Genomic DNA, 24,690 nt, shown 5'->3' on the forward strand with positions numbered 1-24,690 from the left:
TTCTCTTTAAACAATGATCAAAGGTTCAGATGAAGATTTAATGACTTTGGGAAATTCTGATTAACTGACACATTTGAGATCTGAACAAACCCGTAATAACAGGGTCGCTATTCTAGTATAAAATAAAGTTATTCTGTGCTGATGACTGATTTGCAAGTATTACTGCTACAACGGTCCTGGAAACAGGGCTGTTTGTACAAAAACCTCCTGAGATGTTGTTTAATATTTTAATGTGTTGAAAAGGAAAACAGATCTGAAACCAGCAGACATCAGAAGTCACCTCTCTTTCACATTTCATAGCGCTCCTTGCACTGTACCTGCATTTCTAAAATTTCATTTTTTTTCTGCCACTGATGTTGTGAAGCAGAATGTATTAGTCAGTGAAAATAATGCTGCTGTCTCCTTTCCTTTCTCTGACAGCTGCTATAAAAGCCAGCAGGAACAGCATGTAGCCATTGCTGAGAACAACTCTCATTTACATTTGAAACAGGAAAATAGCAGAGAAGGCTACTCAGGAGACAAATACATGAGAAGGAGGATGTCAAGCCGTGAAATCTAAACAAAAATGCAAAGCTTTTTCTTTTTCCCTGCTTTGGAGGTGTTCATCGCTCTGTTTTGTAAGACTAATCCCTCATGGCAAACATACCAAAACAAGATTATATCACAATGAAATCCTTTTCTCACCTCTTTAGTATAACGCAGATCATCATTAGAGCAGAAGGGATTGTCCTTTTAATTCATTAGGCTGTTCTCAATTCACTATTGTACATACAACTAAGCAAAGTGGTGCAGAAAGACCAAGCTTGAGTTATGCAACAACTTACTGATATCTAAAGATCCAAAGAAAAATTAGCTTAAAATTCGACTTCAGATCTCAACCAGGTACAACTCAGGCATCCACTTGATGCTAACAGATTCCTGTGTCTGCTGTTGACCGTTTGCTACTTTTAACAGACTCTTAAGTTAAAAAAAAGTTTTTTCTTTTTTTTAAAATCATTCTTAGACCCTTTGAGCACATTTTTACTGAGGGTTTTCCAAAACAACTCTAACCCATAACTATGCCTCTGCTGTCTGGGAACTTAACTTGCTTAATTAAGTGTAGTGTGAGGTGCTTTGGGGTTCTCTCAACTTGATAAACCACTATACAAGTAAAGGCCATTATCCATTGACCCCATTTTACTGTGTTTTGTTCCTCTTTGTGGTTTTGTGATCTTCTGACTGCCGTCATTTCTGTCACGCTAACTGTGACAGAAATGTAACTAATAAAACTGGTCTGCACAGCCTTGCAAGACACATGTCTCGTGATTCCTCACAACAGATCAACTTCTCCTTTATGCTCAGACTATAACACATCACGACCTGTCTTTACCTTTGGCTCTATTGCCCCATGCCTCAGTCAGCTTCACACATTACTCACACCTTGTCCTTAACTTATGAAATTACCCCAAAAACTCCAGACTTTTCCAAACTTTGTGGGAACCCGGGAACTATGTTGATATCACTCATCCAGAAATCTGAAAAAAATAGAAACCTTTTGTAAAAATGTTTGGTTAGAAGACAGAAAGTGTTTCACCATAATACACAAGTCCATTCATGTTCGACAGGAAAGGAAATGAAACGAAAATCTGAGTTCTAAGGGGACTCTTCTCCTAATGATCCCTCACAATTGCAGTCCTCTTACTGGCAGCGCTCCCAGATTCAGAGCAAAACAGTTCCCATCAGAGTGGCCCTGCAGCGACCGCTCTCTGCAGAGAGGTGGAGGTCAGCGCTGGCGAGCATTAAGCAGAAGAGTGGAGACCATCCATGCCAGGGATGGATGCAGAGATTGACCAGGGAGAGAGCCTTGAGGTGACCCATCTCTCTCATGCTAGTTTAGCTCTGAAGGATTCATAAAAAGCACGGTTGTTGGAAACTTTGCAGAATGACTGCGTGTTGTTTCACAGAGAATCACTTCAGTCTGACTTAGTAGTGAAGATAAACATTTCACACAAGAACAACATTATAATTCAGGTGATTTCATTGAGGCCTTATTCTTAGTTCTCAAGATTCTGGGTGTATGTGGGCTAAAATGACACTTAATTGCTTTAAAAACAAAATTTCATAAAACTTGTTTTTGTTTCAGTCAATAAAAAAATAATTTCTCTAGTAGCTGAAGTTTTTATTCACTCACTTGTGCTCCCTGCCTACATGGTTTCTTTTATAATAATAAAATTGCTATTTTATTATAAAAGAAGGAGCTGTGACACCTTTCTGAAGAGGTACAACGGTTACGCTACTGCTGTCAACAACTTAACGTTTTCCTTCTAAAGAAAACACTCTTGTCTGTCAGACAAGAGTGACAGACAAATTGATGAAAAATTTCAGCACTCTGAAAACCAATACTGGCACATTCTGGCACATACTCTTAGCCAAAGCAAAGAGTATGTGCTTGACCAGAGATCATTTTATAGTTCTTAAAACCAGCTCAGAATCTACTAAGTTGGGATATTCTACTAAATGAAGCCTGTAGGTGCTACTACTGCCATTAATTTGATTTATTTAACATAGAAAATACTCTGGGATCAGGGCTTCCAGGGCTTTTTTTGTGTCAGCTTTTTCTTCCCAGTCGCTCATGGAAGATGGCCGCTCATACTGTGCTTCTTTGTGCAGCTTTCCTCCTGCAAGAAGAGTTTTTCCTCACCACTGTTGCCATATGCATGTTCAGTATGAGGGAATGCTGCAAAATCAGCAACACAATTCAAACAATTGTCTACTTCTGCAATCTGCTGGGTTTAACAAACATCCACTACCATTACATTGCATGTTCTCTAGTCTTTCCTACATGTAGACTGAACAATACAAATGTTTCCATTGAGGATCAAAACTGAACACGTTGGATACTCAAAACGTGCTCTAAAATACCTGGGGATTCTAAACTTGTCATTAAATCCTGCCTTTAGTATTCTCAGTTTGCTACCCATAAAATTAAACCACAGATGTTGGACATGTGCCTTGTGGAAAAGAGGAATGTTGGATTATCACTCTCTGATCAAGTTTAAAAAGTAACTACGAAATTGTTGCAGTGGCATTTATTTTATAGGGATTCATAGGAGAGAGGGAAAGATACACGTAATTTTCTAAAAGATGTTAAACACCTGCATCTGTACACCTGTGAGGGTTGCTAACTATGATCTGAATTATCCAAAGGAGGCAAGGGAGAAGGTCATGAGGTCAGATCAGACCAAAACAGAACATCCTCATGTAAACTCAACTCAATGTGGTTAAATGATGAAATAGGATGAGTACGATGCCAACCGTGAAGCAGGGGTGGAAACATCATGCTTTGGATGCTTTTCTACAAAGGGGAAGGTTGACTATATTTTGAGGAGAGGATGGATGGGGTCATTTATTGCAAGAATTGGGGAAACAGTCTCCTTCCTCCCAGTAAGAGCATTAAAGATGGGTAATGGATGGGTGTTCCAACATGGCAATGACCAGAACATCTAGCCAGGACAAGTAAGAAGTCCCTCCCAGTTGAGATCTACCTACCATAACAGGTACAGGCCTCTTCATTCTTTGTAAGTGGGAAAATTATTCACCAAAAACTTATTTTCCCCATTTTATACGCACATTTAAATTGAAAGGCATCAAACAAGCACATTTAAACTGCAGCTGGGTTCTGTTTCCACTAATTCTCTTTTGCATTTAAGCTGCAGTGTTTAGTATTGGACCACTGCAAAGACGTGATGTCAGTGAAGCTACAGTACATCTGGTTTCATTTATGAACGTGTAAATTGAAAAATGAAGATGTGGGCAGTGGTAATCCTTCATACTTCTTAGGATTATAGCTGGCTTAATGTGAAATTAACACACAGCTTCATTTTGTTACAAGCAGTTTGTCTCCATTGTGTGGGACACCAATTGTCAGGGGAATGTTGTAGCTTTTCTTTTAGACAGGTTTTTAAATACCTTCATTAAATTGTTGTACTCACAATTTATCAAGGGGTTTCGTTTTAGGTGTTTGGTAAATCATTAAAAAGGATAAAATAGCTTCAGTACTGTGACGTATTCAGATCATGATTGATTTCATCTACTAAAGATTAAAAGAAGGTTTTCAAGCCTAAACAGCCTGTTTAGGGCCACTGGATTTAGGTCTATTCTTATCCTAGTTCGCTTTAAAACCTTCATTTGTCAGGTAATTCTGAGGTGAACTGTTTTGTATCACTGTTTTACTGTATAACACAAGTGTGTTGAGATTAAGCTTCTGAATAGTTGACTAGACATGCTTCTTCAGGATTTTCTTGGACAATCTTCTTTCAAGGTCAGATGTGCCTGTCTCTTGAACCATGAATTCTCAGTCATTTTATCTCTTTTGTGGTTACCTGGATGAAGACGTGCTCCTGGAATAATTTGGGTAGATCGGTCACTCCTGGAAAGGTTGAGTACTGTTCATTGTTCATTTGTGATTTGTGTTCTTCACTGAGATTCATTGAGTTTTAAAACGTCAGACAGCCCTTTGTAGCTATTTTCAGACAGAAAGATCTGAAAGATTTGGATATATCTGTAACCTTGTTTCCTATGTGTTTATTAATTTCTCCACATCAAAGTATTCTGTCAAAATGTTGTTAAACAGGCTTACAGGTTTGGCAGTATTTAGTGAAGATAAACAAATTAACTCACTAAAAGTTATTTTTTACCTAGTTTTCTTTGATATTAGAATGTATTGGATAATTTGAAACAAATTGGTTTGACAATTAGCAAAAATAAAAAACATCTGTAAAAGGGTAAATATGTTTTCACAAAACATAAAATTAAAGTGAGGAAAATATGTGACAAATATTTCAAGATCTGTAGCAAATACAAGTGTGAAGTGCAGATCAAGGAAGGGTTAGTGTAATGCTATTGTTTGGGAGTATTTTAACTCCCAAAAGGTGCGAGCAAAATGGGAGTCTTCCCAATAGGTGTGCAGGTCGAGAGTCAACCTTTCTTTAATATTCAAGGATGTGTTGGAGGGAGTATTGTAATCATTTATCACTTATAATGCTCCTACTGTACTTTAGCAATAACATTTGCCTCCTCCAATGCCTCCTTCCCTGCGCATTAAAGGAGCTATTGATCACTTTTTGGGAAGATACTGCTACACTGCCGTGTTTTAAATGATGTCAACCTCTTTCCACTCCGACGCTGAAGTGCATTCAAGGTCTTCACACCAAAAACTCATCACATTATGCCTCACACTGATGCACCCTGGAAGTGAGAGCATTTGGTGCATGCAGTGCTGGAGAGGAGTAAATGATTGCAGGAGCAAATGATGAGCAAGCTCTTCCTTATTCTGTATGTTCCTCTGGATGTGTAGTGGTGGACGCTGTGTGAGGTAACACTACACTAAATGAAGCAGGGAGAGATACGGCGTCTATGATGAGGCGTGGAGGCGCTGGAGAACATTATTCTGCCACTGCGTGAACCTTCAGTCACCTCTCTCATAAATCAGACACCACATGATATTTCAGTTGCAATATATAATATGTTAATGGTTCTCTCATTGACCTGCTACATACAGGCATATTACACATGTGGAGATTTGCACACACCGATGTTATATACATTAACTACTAGATGCTCCAGTAGCCGTTCCAGCCCTGGTCCTGCTTCAAAACTGACTGAATGTATTTTGGCAGCATTCGATAAACTTTCTGTTGCTAAAACTGACTCTTAAAGGGACAGAACCAATCTTTTGACATAGAGCGCCTTCAAAAAAACAATAAGCTGAACATTTATGAGCAGTTTAAAACTAAACGGCACCCCACAGGCCCCATATCAACTGAAAGATAATCCTCTTGCTTTGGTAGACAAGAAGTGTTTCTTGGTTTCATTTTATTGGCCTTAAACTTATGGATAATACAGGGCAACATAGAGCTAAATAATTTCTCCCACAGTGAAAATGTGAAGAGCTGTTTGTGAAAGTGCTCAACTGCCCCCTCACACCTGCAAGTATGTGCATCAATGCACTCACCCACATAACTTGCTACGGTAATTTATTTGTATATGGTTGATCAGAGACAAATAAAAAAGGGAGTTAGGGCTCAAATGACAGATGGCAGGTCGAGATTTTTTGTAAAACATTGGCTAATTACTCTAAAGTGCACATATTAAATAACTATAGAAAGGATAAAGATTACCAATCATTCTCCTCATGCAAAGTTTTTTCCTGTTTGAATCAGCTAAAAAACTGAAGCACATTACAAAATGGTGCAGAAAGAGGCAATCGGGGCAGGGGGGCTGCCAGACCTTCCCATCTGCCTTGTTGTTCCCTATTTGGCACTTTTCTTACTCTATACTCCAATTTGCACGTAACATTTGATTCGGCATGCTGCATCTGCCTCCTGGTCTCAGTATGAAGAGGGAATATATCTATAAGAAATGCTGGTTTAATGAAAAAATATTCACCTAGCTACAGCTCATACATAGTTATTTTTATCTTTTTCGAGTCTAGTTATTCCATACATTATTATAGATAACGGCAGAACTGTGCATTCAAGAATGTTTGCGTCTTTCAAAGCCTCAGCTAAAGATTTAATATCACTTAACTAAAAACACCAACGGGGAATCTTTCCTGGATTCCCTTTTTTATTTGCCCTAACTTCCTTTTTTATTTGTCTCGGATCAACCTTATACAGATAAATTAGCAAGTTATTTGTGTGAGTGCATTGATGCACATGCTTGCAGGTGTGAGGGGGCAGTTGAGCACTTTCTGGATTTTCTGAATAATGTAAAGCATAGCCTTTACATTATTACATGTAATAATGTAAAATCTTTTACATTATTACATGTAATAATGTAAAAAAATCCATGAACAGGATTTTTATTACATAAAATCCTGTTCATGTAATGCGTTATTACAGCAACACATTACTGGCTGCATGAGTAATGTGCAAAGCTGTTGACACAAACGCTCAAAACAATATTTAAAATGTAAAAAATTTAAAGGATCCCGTCTAACCTGAGGGAGCAGCAGGTGATTTACTTTTTACTCTGCCACTGGCTGCCTCTGGGACAAACAACATTCACACAGTATGCTCTGCTGGCAGACTGTGACAGGCTGCAGGCTGTTTGGAGGGGAGATGAAGGAGAAATGTGCTTTCATTTTCTGTACATTTTAGCGTGTCAGAACAAATAAACAGTGACATGTAAAAGTTTAAATTTATTACAGCAATGCAAGAATTTGTACAGTTGTGCTAGAACTTTATTTTTAATTATATAAAAGTGAAACACAGCCATATCAAGTTATATTTAATTCCTATTTGCAGAAAAGCGTCAGAAAGTAATTTCAAAGCATACTAGCACAATGAAAACATTCTCATTCGCTTTATTGTGGACTTTGACTTTGTAACATATTGAAAAAGATGAGCAGATAAGCAAGATACCTGATCAGACAGATATGCTGTATTTGGAGTTAGAAATTTACTCCATTAGCTGTTCTCTTGATTAGCAACTATCTCACCTTGACACCATATCCTGCAGACAGACACTAATAAATTAGGGGCGGATGGATGATTATGTACAATTGCCTTTTTTGCATTATACACCATGTTATAATGTGTATAATGCAACCCAAACCTTTACTTCTACGGTGTGCAAGCGGCTCTCCTGGCTTTTGTTTTCATCTATATTTTTTATGAATCAGGCATCCTCCCATCGGAGCAGAAATGTGTTCGAGTGAGTTTCCGGCTGGCAGAGATGGTGTGGGTGGGCGGCTGTGGCTGACTACAAATGAGAGCCAACACAATGCACAGTCTAATTCGTCACAGGCATAATGAGCGCATCCCTGCTACTCTCCCATAACAGCATACAGAGGCCTGAACGCTTGCATAACCACATAAATGTTAATGAGCATTCTCTCCAGCAAACCAACGCTTAAAGAGACAGGACATGCACAGAGCATGACATTCCAGTTGAGTCCGATGCTGCTGGAGATTACACACAAAAACTGCATGAAACAAGAATGTAACAGCTGATTTACAAGCTATAATCTAAAGCACATTCATCTTAACAAAGAGAAAAGGTCAGACTCACATCTCAATGAAAAGCCCAAAAAGAGGAACACAGATATGGTGCTAATAAGGGATTAGTTCAGAATAAAAAAAAAAAAAAAAAGAGTAATGTCAGCGCAATAATTGATTATTGGAACCCTCACCTACAATATACGTCCACATCGTTAAAGTAAGAACTATTTGAAGTGTAGCACTGTAATCTTTAAAAACCTTTAAATCAGCCCACCAAAGTGATGTGTCCATTCTGACAAGCATATTTTTATTCATATTTTACACATTTAATAAATTACTTTATTTATTTCTGATCCCTTCATTGTAAAACACTGTTTTCAGTTAAATCCCATATTCTGGTCAGAACAATTCACGGTCGAAAGCACATTTTAAACTCTGAAAAACTGGCGATATAACAATGACATTAATAATATGTTAAAGATTGGCATATATTGTCATTCTTGCTGTTATGGTCTAGTTTCCTGTATGAAAAGCAAATAAATTTGGAAATTTTTCAGATAGGTGTGATTAACCCAATGCAATATTCTCTGAAACAAAAAACTCCTGTTGTGATGGGTGTACCCACACTTAATTATCTAATGATCAGCCAATCAAGTGCATTTGACTTCCAACACCTTGCTGCTGTTACACTTGTGAATTCCCACGAACGCAGCAAGGATGTAAAGAGTTTTTCCCAAGAGAGTACATCTACATTCGACCACATTATAAACCTGTGTGAGTCTGATTCTGGACAGATGTACAACATGTACTGCGTTTTTCCGATAAACTCCCCGCCACCCAGCTCACTTACCCTGTGATGCGTGGCAGAGCGTCGGTGGAGAAGGCAGCGACAGGTGGCTTGTCTCGTTCTATGACCCAAACCGTGTACTGTCCGCTTTGTTTGGGGTGGAAAAACACAGCCATGTCCAGGCTGCATGGCCCTTCACTCCCCCACAGCCAGGGGCTCATCACCCAGGGACCTCCAAACGCTGAACTGTTAACCCAGAGGAACTGACCTGGAAGATATCGAGAAAGAGGTTCAGGGTGAAAACTTGTTTTAGGAACAAAGAGTCTTACTGAGAAAATAGGGCAAAGTTTTAGAGAGCTTATTTGCCTTTTCTTCAAACCTCAAGCTTATTAAAGTTTCAATTTCAAGAACATGAAGCTGTAAAGAATTTAGATGGGGAGTGGCAGAAAATCGTTTTTAAAATCTTGCTCAAAGTAGCCCTTTATGAAAATGCATGAAAAGTCAATGTATCCTGCACTCTGACGGGGAAAAAAAAAGTAATGAATATGTTGCAGGTGAAAAATCAAAGCAAATTTTCTTTAAAGTTTTTAAGCAAATTCTATCTGACTTTCAAACTATAGTGCTCAATAAAGCCGGATGTTGATAAGATTCAGAAAGGCGCACGACTGTGGAAGCACAAAGAATTTCAAGTTAAAAGGAAAAAGAAGCAATTTCTATTTGCTCCGCGGAGTACTTTTGATGAGGAGAAAACATGCGAAACAGAAAATAAAACCTATTTTGTATGACTCACAGGAGCTGTTCATGGTGATGCTGTAGTTCATCCCTTGCATGTGTATGAAGGTCATAAGATGCTCTCACTGCCGCAGAAATAAAACCGAATTGTTCTCTCCAAAAGGGGTTGATGTATTTCTTCTGTTTTTATATTGGTTCCATTTCCAGACTGTGTGAATGCACTTTAGCCTCTGGATAATAGAAATATGAGCTTCCACAGGGTCATATAATATTAAAGTCTACATCTCTTACTGCTAAAGAGACTTTGTTGGATGAATCTTGCATGTTTATATTTAGAATAGAAAATAAATACACGAAGTAGGCAATGATTATTACTAGTACAGCTTTAATACTTCTGAGCAAAGCTCACCTCATCTAGAAGTCTACAAGCATTGGTACATTTGTTTGCGTAGAGAAAATATTTTATGAATAAATATCAGAAGGTCTGTTTTTAAATGCTAAGATGATTTCATTTCCAATGTTTTGGCAATTATAAGAACATCTCAGTCAGTTCTGCATTAATTTCTAGTAACTCAATTTAAGATTCCAAAATTGCAGAATTTAATAACTGGCTAGAAATAAATTGATGGTTAAATGACAGTTTTTCTCAGTTCAATACAGATAATATATTTTGATTATTGCTTGCAATAATTAAGCACTATATTCTCTGTTCAATTGAGTTGAGTTTCTTTTTGTCAAGAGTCATGTTTTACTTGGGCATCATTCTAATCAAACCAGAACTGCTTTTAAAATTTAAGAAACATATCTCAGCTGCTGTTAAAAGCTGCATTGAAAATTATTCTATTTTCTTTGTTTTTCCAAAAGATTTTTGCCGGTTTTACCAATCATCTATAAATTTGCCTGGTGGTAAATCTCATTCACAGAATTAATCTTTCCAGTTTGTAGCACCAAAATTTTTAAATACCCCCCTTTGCTTGTTGCATTTATGGCCTTTTTTAATGGGTTTTTTTTTATTTTATTTTTTTTATGAAATATTTTTTAAAAAAATGTTATTTTGCTTACTGTTTGACTGAGAATTGCATTGTGATTCCTTTTAGTGAAAATAGTTTCAAACTTTATGTTTATGTATGTGTTTACATATTAGGATATCTCGAAAGTTGAGTTTTCTAAGTATTTGACTACAATTGTAAGTGTTAAGTTGTGGATTGTGTAGAGTAAGTGTCCCTTTCCAAAAAGCTAATAATAGAAGGGTGGTGCTACAGAAAAAAAATGTTTTTTTTTGTTTTTCTTTCATTTTAATTTATGTTGTCTCTTTGTTTTATATTGCATCCCCTTACACTAAAGAAACTGTAACACAAAAAAATAAAGTTTGTTTGATTTATGAAATTCATATAGTTTAAGAAACCAGAAATATTTTCAGAAACCATTTTCTGTGTAAGATACTGGAGGAGAACAATATATTATGATAGTGGCAGAATTTATTTTAAACCACCAGACATATCACAAAATGTTAGGAGACTGAAAAAAATAAATCCATGTACCTGACCTTGGTTAGACTGTTAGGTTTTGATCTTTTGCTGCAGGTCATGTCTTTCCCGTCTGACTTGCCGATTTACTCTATTATCTTAATGGAGTCCACTGGAGTTAAGAAAGAAAAACTAATCTGGGAAAAAGTTTTACTGCAGAGTAGTGGTGCAACTTATCCACAGACTCAAGCAACTAAAAGATTCTGTATTATATATAGATTACAGATTATATAATGTTGTATATTAATTGTATCTGTTTGTTTTCTAAGGTGCCTTGAAATTAAGACCATTCAACAAAGATTCAGGTAACAATGTGGTCCATCTTCTTCAGACCACAATCAGTAGCTCCAAGGTTTCTCTCATTTAGTGTCCAAGATAAGATTTGATCACTTGGAAACATTAACTAGAAACATCTCAACTCTTAAGCCAGTCAATGATTATATCATGTTGATGCACTAACAACCTGCGTTAATATTTAACACCAATCAGTGTGGAAACCTTTACTGGGTGCCACAAAAGTCAGATTGGTGCCACTACACATATTAATGACTTTTCAAAGGAAAGTTTACTTTTCCACAATTCTACTTAGTCAACATTACCCTGTTGGATGTTGGAAACATTCCTGTAAATCTGCTTATTCCTCCTGTACAAAAACTGTTAATGCCTTGGCTCAAATTTCTCTTATTTATAAACTTTCTTGCATATTGATCAACAGAAAAATCTGAATTTGACATGCGGTTTGAAGCAGGAGTCAGTGAACGTCATTATAAAAACAGGAGAAGCATCAGAAGCCATTAGTGGATGTTCTTGCATTTTTCTTGAACTGTTTTTTTTTTTTTTTTCCACTTTTATCCTGGCCTGATAACATCACATTCCTTTATCCTGAGAGATTCTGAATAACTTCACAATTTCAGGAGTGTTCCAGTTATGCCTAATTTGCATCTCTCTAACAGAGAGTGGAGACAGTTTGGTGAAGGCTGCAGAACACAGGGGCCAAATGTTTTCTTCCAAAGCTGTAAGCAATTTGACAGGGAGGTTTTAAAACTCAGCCTGCGGGGTTCTGGAGCAGGGGGGCAAAGACCCATTAACTCTTGTGTTTCGCTTTTAATAAAGAGTGGAAACACTTGTTTTTGGAGCAATTACCACAGGGTACAAATTTCAACAGCAAATTGTTTTATTCCATTAGTAGATTTCTGCTTCAGCTCCACCTGTGGATGCTGCTGCCCAGCAGAGCTTGGTGCCTTCGATCATCGGATCAGAGGCGCTGCTTTGGCACACAGCCTGTTTGTCACCCTGGGCAAAAAACCCCTTTGGCTCCCCTGCACCTCACTCCCTCTCCCAAAAGTGCATTACTTAAGCGTATTCATTACGTTCACCTCCCTGGCAGAGGACCTGGGGAGGGAGGTCTCATCATTTCGCCTCCTGAAGAGATGTCGCCCTGGGCGGTTCCCCATGTCACCCATATCAGAAACCTGAAATGGGTTTCAGGTTTATCTGCACAGCTTTATCAATGTCAGTCGACTAAGGCGAGTGGTAAATGTTGATTACACAGTGCCTCACATTACAATTTAGCAACATCTTCTAATTATTATTGAAAGATATGATAATTTGACATAAAACAAGTGGCTGCCATTTTCTTCAGCATTCAGTACTTCTTTCACTTTGGAACTGGATTCCCCCTGGACCTCCAAAATTAAATCAAACAGAATCTCAGCCTATAAAACACTGAACTCATCAGCCACATTCCAAAAATATTACTTGAATGTAAGCCTTGGAAAACAAAGCCAGCTTCAGAATAACAGAAACTAGATAACTTCATCTCAAAATAAAGTTGTCTTTCACTTCCAAAACACGGGAAACCTTTTTCTGTTACAGATTCAATCAGTTGTGGTTTTTGACCTGTTCTTGCATTCTGTGTCACAAACTGCTAGAGACTTTGTTCAGATAATAAAATTGTAACTGAATGGCTAAAAGAAGAAGAAAAACAAGCCGTTCAAAATGTATTTGCTGCCAAATCCTCTTATAGCAAAATGCATTAACTCAGGGCCAGCACAAGGTTTTGGAGCTCCAAATATTTGGCTACCGCACCAAATCAATCAGCTCTCATTCTTCTCTCAGAGATTCTGTTCACACCAGGAAACAGATGTATGTGAGCTGGTAAAAAGCATGTTTTGATAGTCTAATAATAACCGTTTCTTCTCCAAAAGTGAGCTCCAACTGAGCGGTTTTCATAGTTTGGTATCAACAGGTGTTTTCTGTAGGTGTGCATCAATTGCTCGGTTGGAACCTGCCGGCTTTCAGCTTGACCTTCCCTTAAAAACCTAATATCCAACAGGTCTGAGGGAGCTTTGGAGAGGAAAAATTTCAGTTGATAAATCAGTTGTGTTTTCATTTTCAAAGGGAATAACAGATGTTGCACTTTTATAACCTGGTTAGGAATTTTAAACTTGAATGTTTTGCTTCCCCTCATCTCCAACTCTTTCGTGTTTTTCAAATGCTTTCAGACATAAAAAAAATGTCTTTTGCAGTAATTTCAATCAACTTGTATTATTAGAATTTTGCATCAAAATAGCCACCCATGTAGAAAGCTCATAAGAATATTGAAGCCGAACAAACTTCAAGATGACAGATTCAGCTACTGATTTTGACACGTTAAGGTCTTTTAAAATTGTGTTTTTGTTTAGTATTGATCATATCAAAGGATCAAATATTTTGACAACCCTAGATGACACCAGTGGATGGCTTGCTCAGTGTTGGTTGCAGGTAAATAAATGTGAGTGGATCTGCATGAAAACAGGGAAAGATAACTTTCAGACAATGATCTTGTGATGAGAGTGGGCAGCAAAGAAGATGATTCTGTCAAAGAAAAATATCAAAGTCCGACAGCTGCTGTGAGATGTTCCACAACAAGATGTCTAAAGTAATTTTCTACACTCTGCTCATACTACTGTGCACGGTGTGGTTGTTTAGCACCCATGATGAGCATCTATAAGGAGGAAGTCATTCACTATAATTCAGTTTTTATCAGTGTTCATAATCAGCGACATTTTGGAAGAATATTGGGCCTAGATGGAGATAGGGATATAAAGAAATGAGGATAGGGTGTAAAATTAATGTTTTTAATTAAATTACTTAAGATTTGAGCATTTTTGTAACCATTTTTCTCAATAATTCATGAATGTATCACAACAAGCGATACACTGATGTCTCATGGTTTAATTACATGGATAGCAAATGGTTTGTTTACAAGTGCCAAATGGAAAGTCATTTCTCTGATGACTCCTTCTTTGTCTGAAAAGGAAAATAAGAGAGCTAGCATGAGTCCTGTGTAGTGCAAACACTGAGACATCATTGTGTAGGGTTGCTTGTAATACAAGGAATGAGATTCTTCTAGTTCTGCCCGAGAACACTGCCATTAAAATAAAGCCTGGGATTAAAGTGTCCTCCAAAAGCTTCTTCTTCCAGGGATACATGAACAATCTGGAGATGATCTGTCTCTTTTCCATCATGGTAGAGCAGAGTGTAACAAGAAAAATCTGATATAGAGGCTCAAAGATTGGGGCGTTTAAATTTTGGGCCTGGAGTCAGGAAACTCCTCACATTTTAACTGATGTAAGAACCGAGGTCAGTTTTCAAAGGGCAGGTGGGCAAAAGAGGTTAAAAAAGAAGAAAAAAAAAGATCAATCTGTAGTATCTGAAAGCAGGTTATATATTTATGCCTCAGTAACACACTCAAGGTGACGCTTACACAATTTACATCTGCAGGCTGCCATATATGGGCATGTAGGGATTAAGACCGCAGGTCCAATATACACAAGCAGTGGTGCCACACATGGAGAACTGTAGGTGTGCTCCCTGCACTCCTGTAAAAGGCAGAGTAACTCTAGTTGGGTTTATTGGGTCTGTCCCTCCATCCAGTTGCTAAATTTGAACCAACTTAATCTCTAAATGTCGCCTAATCTATAAACATATCTGGATTGCTTAATAAAATTATGTACTTATTTAACTCCATCTCAGAGTTTTCACTTATGCATCCCACACAGACATATTATGGACAACTCCAAAAATATGCTTCATGGCTAAGCCAAGAATGGGTCACTACTGGTCAGACTTTGGACTAGGAGCGGATATCTAGTTTAGGTATTTTTGCCAGAAAATGTCGTCACTGTTAATAGAATGTCAAAGATCTTTAAAAACCACAAAAACATGTCAGATAATCATAAATCTAAATATTCTTAAGAAACAAACCTCCCTCTCTTCTCCCTCCCAAAAAAAAACAACACACATTTTGTCACTGAAAAATTGCGGAAGCATGTATAGGATCGTCTCAATAACTTATAAAAAGTAAACTTAAAAAGATACCTAAGTATAAAAATTGCTGACAGAGTGATATATTTCAAGAGTTTGTTTATGATGGTTAAAGCTTGCAGTTAATGACAAACTAAAACTAAACCTAAAGTTTTACAGACAATTAGTACAGAGATATATTCTGCTATACGGCCCACACAATTATGAGAAATACTGCTGACTTCAGTGTTCTAGTAGAGAAACATTGCTAAACAAGCTGTTTACAGAGTGTTGTATCCAAGCATGTTAATGGAAAGCGAAGTGGAAAGAAAAATGTGGTAGAAAAGGGTCCAGACAAAACTGAGATATTATTGGCCATGAGAGGATTTTGAAGTAAAGCAGAGATTTATAATGTGTTGCCTGCAGGATACAGATTGCTGAAAAATAAATGTCACAGAATTTGAAGGAATACAGGAAAGGCACAGAACCCAAGTTGCTTTAGGGATAGTGTCAGATTTCCACAGTGAGTGATGATTTAGGGATTCACATCATCTCACGTCGATTCTCTATTTTTATCAAGTCTCTTCAGCCTCTGCAGTCGGGTTTCATTTTTTGGAGTCACACAACTGAAATAAATTCACTTTTTGAAGATACCCTAATTTATTGAAAACCTTATGTCAAGTATCATTGACAAACTCTTATCAACCTAGTGGATCCAGACTGACAATGACGTAATTGTTTCTGGGTGGTCATATGAGCTGTGTTTCCTGGGAAAAGTACCTGAAAAGTTTAGCTGAAGGTGACTATTAAAAATTGAAAACTGGAAAACAGTTTCCAGTTTTCCAGTTTGTTAAACATCATTACTTTCACCAGCAACTAATTTAGGTCTAAACAAAGTACTGTTTCCTTCAGAAAAGATTCTGTTCACAAATTGCAATTTCTTGTGACTCACTGTTCTACTGCTTTCTTACTCCATGAACAAGAACATATTTCCTAACCACCTGCTTGTATCCTGCAGCAGCAACAATAGCAAGACTGCAACAGGCTTCTCTGAAGCCGGTCAGGTGGATTCTCTGCTGAATGCAGCAAGCTGCTTAATTGCAGTTTGGAACATCTGCTTATATTCAACACAAATAATTGTAGATGACTTTTTAAGGTAATAAACTTCCACCCATCTAGTAGGTGTTCATAAATGTTCTTTTACCTGGTGACCAAGAGGAGAGCAGATGTAGTTTAGGGAATGGGAATTTTATAACTTTATAATTATGCATTGCAGAATCCTCTTACAGCTCCTAAAAATTGATGAAACTGTGAAAATGACAAAACTGTGGTTGAACCAGTTCTGAATGTGTAACAAGGCTGCTTCCCACAGTCACAACTCTAATATCTTATCCTTGCTACTTGCTGCAGGATGAGTAATCTATGACTAAACAAATAATTGAAAAACATTTTTGGAGGCATTTTTGCTCATTGTAGATTCAACTCTCCAGTTATTTAAAAACAACATCCTGCGTATAATTACAAAACCCTGAATTACTTTTGAGCCATTTTATGTGCTTTGACTCTTATGTACAAAGGAGAAAAAAAAGTCATTTAGTTAAAGCAAGGACATTCATATTAAACAGTTTGTTCATTAGGCTGAAAATTCTGAAAGATACAAAAATTATATATTTTAAAATACAGTTTAGAGAAAATTAATAAGATAACACAGATAATATAAGATAACATGCAGACAGAGCTAAAACAAAATGCACTCGTGTTAAAATACATCAGTTAATGTTCAGATTGGAATATAATTGAGGATCTGAGAAAAGATGGTTAGGGATGTTTTCAATCCAATCTGGCTGAGCTTGAGCTGTTTATGCAAAGCAGGATGGGAAAAAAAATCCCAGTCTCTTGGGGTCTAAAGCTGGTAGACATGCCCAAACATACTTGCAGCTATAAAAGATGGCTCAGCATGATGCTGTATGCTATCTGCATCTTTAAACTTAAAATAAATTCCTTGTGGAACGCTTATTAGCATGCATGTTACAGACTGATGTTAAATGCTCATAAATGTTGAACCTGTGATTAGTCACATTTTTGTGTACGCTAATTTGTTGCAACTTCACAGTGAGAATAAAATATTTACATTATGTACATCTCTGTTTTCCAAGTGACAAAGAATCACCAGACCACAGCTCCCCCTGATGCTATTTTTAGTCAGCTATCAATTATGTAATGGAGATCGTAGCAAAGACAGGAAATTCAGATATTCAGCGAAGTGTCACCATGCCAGGCAGAGTAAATAAGGAAGTAAGGAGAGAGCTTAAGTAATGATTTGAGCATGGTTAGCGGTGATTTCAGCCTGAGGGATGAAGTGTGTGGGCCCAACGAGCTGACTGATTAAGAGGCCTTGTTTATACTCAGAGCTATAATAGAATCTGGGCCGTTTCCATCTGAACGAACAGCGCCACATGCCAGCCACTGCCGAGCCACTGCCGAGCTGCTCCATTTGCAATCTCTGCACCATGAACGTTAACATGAAAGACAGTTTCCAGTCTAGAATTTTGAGTCTTGGTTTTGTTTCCCAGGATCTGTCAAGTTCTTCCACAGACAAATTTTTATACAATGTATCAGTTGTAATTAGTCTCTAAGTCCTAGTTCGTATTTCCAGTCTATTTCTAATAAAAATCCAAAACATATTTTCTCAGTTAATTAGAATATTTTGTAAATCCAGCAAAAAGGGTTATTTATTTCACTTTTAAACTGTATTTTTAAAGTAAAAATATGTTTTTTAATATGATCTTGTATTGAGATGTACCTGTAGAGGACAGACCTTAGATCTCATGAACTCACATTGGATAATGAAATCTAACCAACACACTGCTGACATCTATTAAAGAAACTGTTTTTCCATTCACAAACTTAAAGGAAGGCATTTGGTTTACTAGAGCATTTCCTAATTGTTCTACCTGCTTTCACAAAATGTTTCAAACAGCCCTGATATTCCCATTTCCAGTCTAGCAGAACTAAACAGTTTCATCATATGCATCCTACCATCCACTAGACAACCACCTGGAGCCGCTAAGCACCAAGAGAATACATTAAACGACGAATGGTGCGTTTTGAATAAAGTCATATTTCGGCAGCCTTAGTTTTCCTGAAGATAATACTAAGGAAATTTGTGTGATATTTCTGTCTGTATTGTTTTTGTCCTTTTGTTAGATTGTGTCTGTGTGACAAACACTGCAATATAAAAACACATTTTTTACTGTCATTTTGTAGAACTTTCAGATTTACATGTAAAGTGTGCTATATATAAAAGTTTCATATGATATAATATTTAATATAGTATTTTATCAAAAATGTTCCCCTGGGACAACAAGGGGTAAACTCTAATCTCCATATTCAAAGACAAGATAAAACATTAATTGGGACACATTGACAGGATTTTTTCCGTATGCGTGCAAATATTTAAGATTAATTAAAAACCCCAGATTATTCAGATCCCTAAGAAAAACCTGTATTTCATGCAATCTGTAAATCCCATGTTCTTAGTAATTAAATTTGTTCCCTTTTCCGAATTAAAAACACTACATTGTTTTGATTGACAGCAAGGCAGGAAACAACAGTATCATCACCTGTGATTGATTCTGTTATGCTACAAAGCTTTTTTTTTTCATTGCAGACTTGCAGCCCTTTAAGGTAACACATTTTGTACAAAAACAAAGAAAAAACAAAGCACTTTCACCATGACAGAGACCTGCGCTGAAGTCCCCACGGCAGCCAATTTGTGCATTCTAAACAGAACATTTGACAGTGTTCGCAGGTGGCGAACTACTGATGCTGTGTCTCCAGCAGCCGAGAGGAAGCCAGTGGTAACCCAGTAAGGAGGAAGTACAGTATGTCTTTAGAGTCCACAGTAGATCCATCTATAACTGTGAGTTCCAGATAAACAAGGACAGCAGTGCACTCTTCATGTATTCATTTATGCAGCTGCACACTGAGCAGCGCAAGTGGTGGACCTCTTAAAAATGTCACATAAACCTTTTACTTCTGCATCTGCTTTGTTCTTTAAGCCAACAATCTTCCCAATAAGAAACACACTTCTGGCTTTTCAAACCTGCGGCATAAGTGTTATGACTTAAAGCCAACGCATAGTCTTTTCTTCTCCAAGTGTAAATTATTTATCAACACAATAAGCACTGATATAGTTAGAAAAAATGTCTCATCTAAAATATAATTAGTCTTAAAATTCTCAGGGGCTTAAAGAGGCCTTGAACAAACTGAACCCTTTACTCCTTTTGCCTCAGCATAGTATTCACCTTTACTTTTATTATAAATTAGGCTTAAGATTCAAATAACATTAATTATTTTTTAAATAATAAGTTATTACAGCTAGAAACTAGCAGTCAGGCCCAAATAAGGATGTAATGATGGACTCTTACTTTAACATTTGGAGCCAAATAAAGATAGTTACAAAGTCAGCCTTCTATCACCTGAAGAACAGTTCCAGTCCTAAAGTACTAATGTGTCAGCAAGATTTAGAGAAACTCATCCATGCATTTATCTTCAGTTGAATTGATTACCGCAACGGTGTCTTCATAGGTCTTCCTAAAAAAAAACAACAATCATTTAGCTGCAGCTGATCCAGAATGCAGCTTACTAATATCAGGAAGCTGGAGCACATCACCCCAGTTCTAAAGTCCCTACACTGGCTCCCTGTAGCGCAGAGAATAGACTTTAAAATATGGTTGTTAGTTTATAAATCAATGAATGGTTTAGCACCACAATACATTAAAGATCTGCTATTGTTGTATCAACCTAGCAGATCTCTTGGGTCTCCTGATTCTGGTCTGCTCTGCATCCCCAGAACCAGAACCAAAGATGGAGAAACAGCATTCAGCTTCTGAATGCACCACAAATGTGGATCAAATTTCCAGAAAACTGCAAAACAGCTGAAACACTGGGTTCTTTTTAAATTTAGACTTAAAACTCCACATGTATAGAATGGCTTTTCATAACAAATGAAACACTGACCAACATTTTTATGTGCATTGATGACACTTGGCAAAATGTCATGTTTCAGTTGTTGACTGTGGGGTCTCCTATGACTTTATATCTTTGTGTTTTTATGTAAAGCACTTTGAACTGTGTTGTTGATGAAATGTGTTATACAAATAAACTTGATTGACTGATTGATCGAAACTCTGTAGGTCTATTAGGCAGAATGTTTGTGCAAATTATTTGGAATCTGGAGATTTTCTCAGTATGAAACTGAATTCAAAAGATCTTGTTTAAACCTTACAGTTAAGATGGAAGCAGCTGTAAGTGTCAGGCTGCCTAACTGTTACAAGGAATGTCAAATCATATGTATGATGATTTGACATTTTGTCAACTAAATCAAACATTTGTAACAAAAAAGACTGGATGACTAATACCCTGCTGGATAAAAATGTTCCATTTGGAAATGTTTTTCATCAAAAAAAAGTTTCTGAGTAGTAGGAACAAGCCTGGGCTGGAGGCAGATTCATATCTATTCTTTCTTCTTCTGCACTGTCTTACAGAGAAATGCACTGATCTAAGAAAAGGTGTGGTTCTGAATACAACATACTGTGCTGTTTAAAGGATGTACATTTATGCTGCCATCCCAGAAAGAGGAATGAGCTCTGACAAGAGCAAAGGCACAACATATCCTATCAGAGCTTTCACACTTGTTTTGTGGTGTAGACAATGATGAGACAGGCGAGCAAACCTAGATTCTTTATCATTATTGAACTCCAGTCCTTTCATCCATTCATCAAGTTAAATAACACTGCCAGGAACTTTGGGGTAACATTTAATTGGGAGTTTAAATTTAATAAACAAATCACCTCTGCGGTCAGATCCAGCTTCTACCTTATGCATTTACTCACCAAATGTTAAATCTTTTTTAAATCATTTTGACAAGGAGATGAATGTTCACGCCTTTATTAGCAGAAGATGTGATTATTGTACCAGACTCTGTATTGGCCTCCCTCAACTTCAACTTGCCCAGAACACAACTTTTAAACAACACCTCTAGACATTAAGGACATCACCTCCATTTTATCCTCGTTATATTGGCTTTCTGTCCATTTTAGAATTGATTTTCAACTTTTATTGTTCATTTTTAAAGTTCAGAGTAGCTGAGCAGAGGGCAACTGTGACCTTAGGCAACAACAGGTTATAAGTTGCTCTCGTCTGCTGGACTTAATGGAAGTGTTTGAATTTGAATGTGTTTAGTAAAATCTGCTTTGCTTTATGAAGCCAGTTTGGGGGTAAAAAGCAATTAGTAGATGCAAGCCAACAGCAAAAACCTTAATAGATTGCAATGGCAGAGTAGTAGAGCCACTACAGATCAAAGTGTCCTTGGAAGACTGTATTTCTAGTTTCACGTGTTTAGAAGAAAGACTATTCTAGGATGTCAAAAAGTCATACATTTGCAATAAAAATAATGACACTTTACATGACTAAAGGCACAGATTTCCATTATTAAAACTGGGATATTCTTTGATGTTGTAAAGTGAGAAATTTCCATGCCAAAAAAACCCCCAAAAAACTTGATGCAATCAAGTTGCAGCTTCTTCTTCTTCACTGTTTCAAGAGTTTATTCCAGATCCTGTTCAAGATCTTCATGTCGAGTCTGCACTGTGGAGATGTTATAACACAGAAAAATGTCCAGCTCTACTCCTTACACAATCAGAATATTTGAGCATCTCATAAATTTACCACTTAAATCTTAGTCAACTTCTTCAACTTCTTTATTACATCAGATAAACTTTGTTTCTTGTAATTATTTCAGATATTTCAGATTTTTGTGGTGCAAATTTACACACGTGACCTCATGTTTTTTTTCCTTTTCGTCTATAATGGCCCTAAGACTCCATTGTAGATTGATCTCCTTCGCAAATTTCCTCCTGGATATTTACACCATAAATATTACCAACAGTTAAAGGCTTCTAAAGGGGTAATGACAGCAGCTTGTCTTGTCATGTTTATGTTTGCACCGCGTCGTTCTGATATTTGACAGGTGTTATAGGCCTCCTTATTGTCAAAAGAAGACAATAATTCAGCACATTGCTTGCCAACACTGTAAAAAGGGTAATTGCTTATGGGCAGCAAAAATCACTTTAGCAGGAAAAAAAAATCATTTTGAAATCCAATTACGAAACCTTCAAGCGTGCTGCAATCCTGTGACTTGATAGGACACGTATTTAAGCTGCATACTGACTGAAAGAAAGAAAGAAAAAGTGAATAATAAAAATGAACTTCAGAAGCGTGTTGAAAGTGTCTGCAGGTTTACGGAAGTTATACAGTCTTGCTTGGCAACTAGGCTCAGGCTTCGACAGCTAAGGGAAATGCATAAAGAACTGGGACACGCTCTGCCTTTGTAGTCAAGACAAAAAAGAATGAATACATAAATTAGTAGATCCTCTGAGCGGAAAAAAAAGCATCCAAGTATTCATTAAGTGTAAAAAAAAAACCCACAACACTCCCTCCTGGCAAAAGCTCGATCCAGCCAGAGGAACTATGAAGTCTGTTAGAAGGTAGATAAGATCGCTTGTTGATTACTCCCTATAAAAGATGATAACATCTCCTGCAGGTTGAATATTATGTGATTATGAATCATTACACAGTACGGGTTGTGATAACTCATTTAAAAATTATACCATTGTAAATATGCCCTTTTTCTACATTTCTGCACAGCCACCCTCACATATAAAGGTAAAAAAAAATAAAATTGTGTTTGGCTTCCATTTGTGCTAATGTGCAAAAACCATACAGCCTGCATTTTTTTGTGCATGGTTAATTAAATTGCGCAGATTAGAATTAATGTGTTTGTGTTTGCATGTGCATGAGTGCGTGAGAGAGCCACATTTCCACTTGAAGGCAGCCGTTTTCCCCTGTGTTGGTTTATGATTGTGTGGGATGGCTGACTGGGGATTGGCGGCAGACTGAGGGCCAGCCAGCGAGCAAAACTCTCAGCTAGGTAAAGAGAGTTGATGGAGCACAGTCCACAGGGGAAAGGCAACACTTCCTTCCCCTGCCAACACCTCCTGCCTGGCCTGCTCGCTTTGAGACATCCCAAAGCTGCTCTCAACACGAGGCCTGGAAGCATCCAGCGGAGATGGAGCCAAAAACCACAGACAGGGCAGAGCAGGTAGAGAATTTATGAGCTTTCTTTGCTGTGTTAGCAAGTGGTTTGGACTCTGTTCAAGCATGGACTCCATATATAGGACCTTGTGTTCTGGAGGAGATATGCCACAAAATCAGACAAAAAGAACATTTTAATTAATTTTTCCCCATTGTGTCCACCAGAAGCATTGCAGTTCAGCTGTTATAGCTTGAGCATTTGAAATATCATGTCTGATAAGCATGGTCCTGTAGCAAAAACAGGAAAAATGTAGATGACTAGAGCCATTGCGTTGTCTTGTGATGGGTTCTGGCTTATTCAAAGGATTTTGTAAAGAAAGTATAAAACAAGTCTCTGGAAATGCAGCCGAGGAGACAACGAGGAAGATAAAACATTACCGTCACAACAATAACCAAGTTGGCGATATTGTCCATCTAAGCAGATGGGTCATATAACTGCAAGTAAAAACATAACAAATACCAGTGATTGACATATTTAGAATGTGTCTTACTTATAGTAAAGATTGGAGGCAGGAGACAATGTGGAGGAGGATTTTTCTTCAACAAAACTGGTTCTTTCTATAATTTGTTTGGCAATGTCAAAATAATTAATATCGGAACTTTTTTCTTCTAAAATGCTTTGTTTTGTTTTAGGCTTTTTTAGATATTAGAAGATAAATAGAAACTAATTTCCTCTACGTTCAATTCAGTTTAATTTAGTTTATTTTTATTGTGTCAATTTCCAGCACATCATCTCAAAGCACCATACAATTCAATCCAGTCATACATACATACCAATTGATCCCACTTATAAAACAAGGCAACTTTTTCTATTTAATATCCAAATTAGTTTTGGAAAATTTCTATCTAAGAAAATCAGCAGATTGCATTGAGCATTCACTCCTCCTGAACCAGCATGTATCGACAGAGGACAATCTCTTATATTGTGTCCTTGGCTTTGCAGCAATCCTTCTAACGGAGCATCCATTTAGCAACAGTGGAGAGGAAAAATGCCCCTTTAACAGGAAAAAATCTGCAGCCAAACATCTCTGACTGCCATGACAGACTGGAGGTTTGGGAAGATAAAGCAGAAACCACAACAAAAAGAAGAAGCATAAACACTGATCCACGAGTATTTTCTACGTTAAAGAAAGAACGTTAATGACAGTAGTTGCTTCTTCAGTGGGCTTACATAGGAGAAAAGGTTATCTAGACAGATAAGCTCTGAGCTGTTTTCAAA

General features: G+C 37.3%; 1 protein-coding gene across 2 annotated transcripts in view; it reads right to left on the minus strand.

The window, feature by feature from the left end:
• Positions 1-24,690, minus strand: part of alk (ALK receptor tyrosine kinase) — a 391,179-nt gene that overhangs the window by 139,656 nt on the left and 226,833 nt on the right. For both annotated transcript variants that reach the window (XM_044143747.1, XM_044143746.1), the window contains exon 4: positions 8,833-9,037. In XM_044143747.1, coding sequence (XP_043999682.1) covers positions 8,833-9,037 — 205 coding nt within the window. The remainder of the gene's footprint in view (positions 1-8,832; positions 9,038-24,690) is intronic.

Source organism: Gambusia affinis, linkage group LG16 (assembly GCF_019740435.1).
Source record: "Gambusia affinis linkage group LG16, SWU_Gaff_1.0, whole genome shotgun sequence".
Taxonomy (NCBI): domain Eukaryota; kingdom Metazoa; phylum Chordata; class Actinopteri; order Cyprinodontiformes; family Poeciliidae; genus Gambusia; species Gambusia affinis.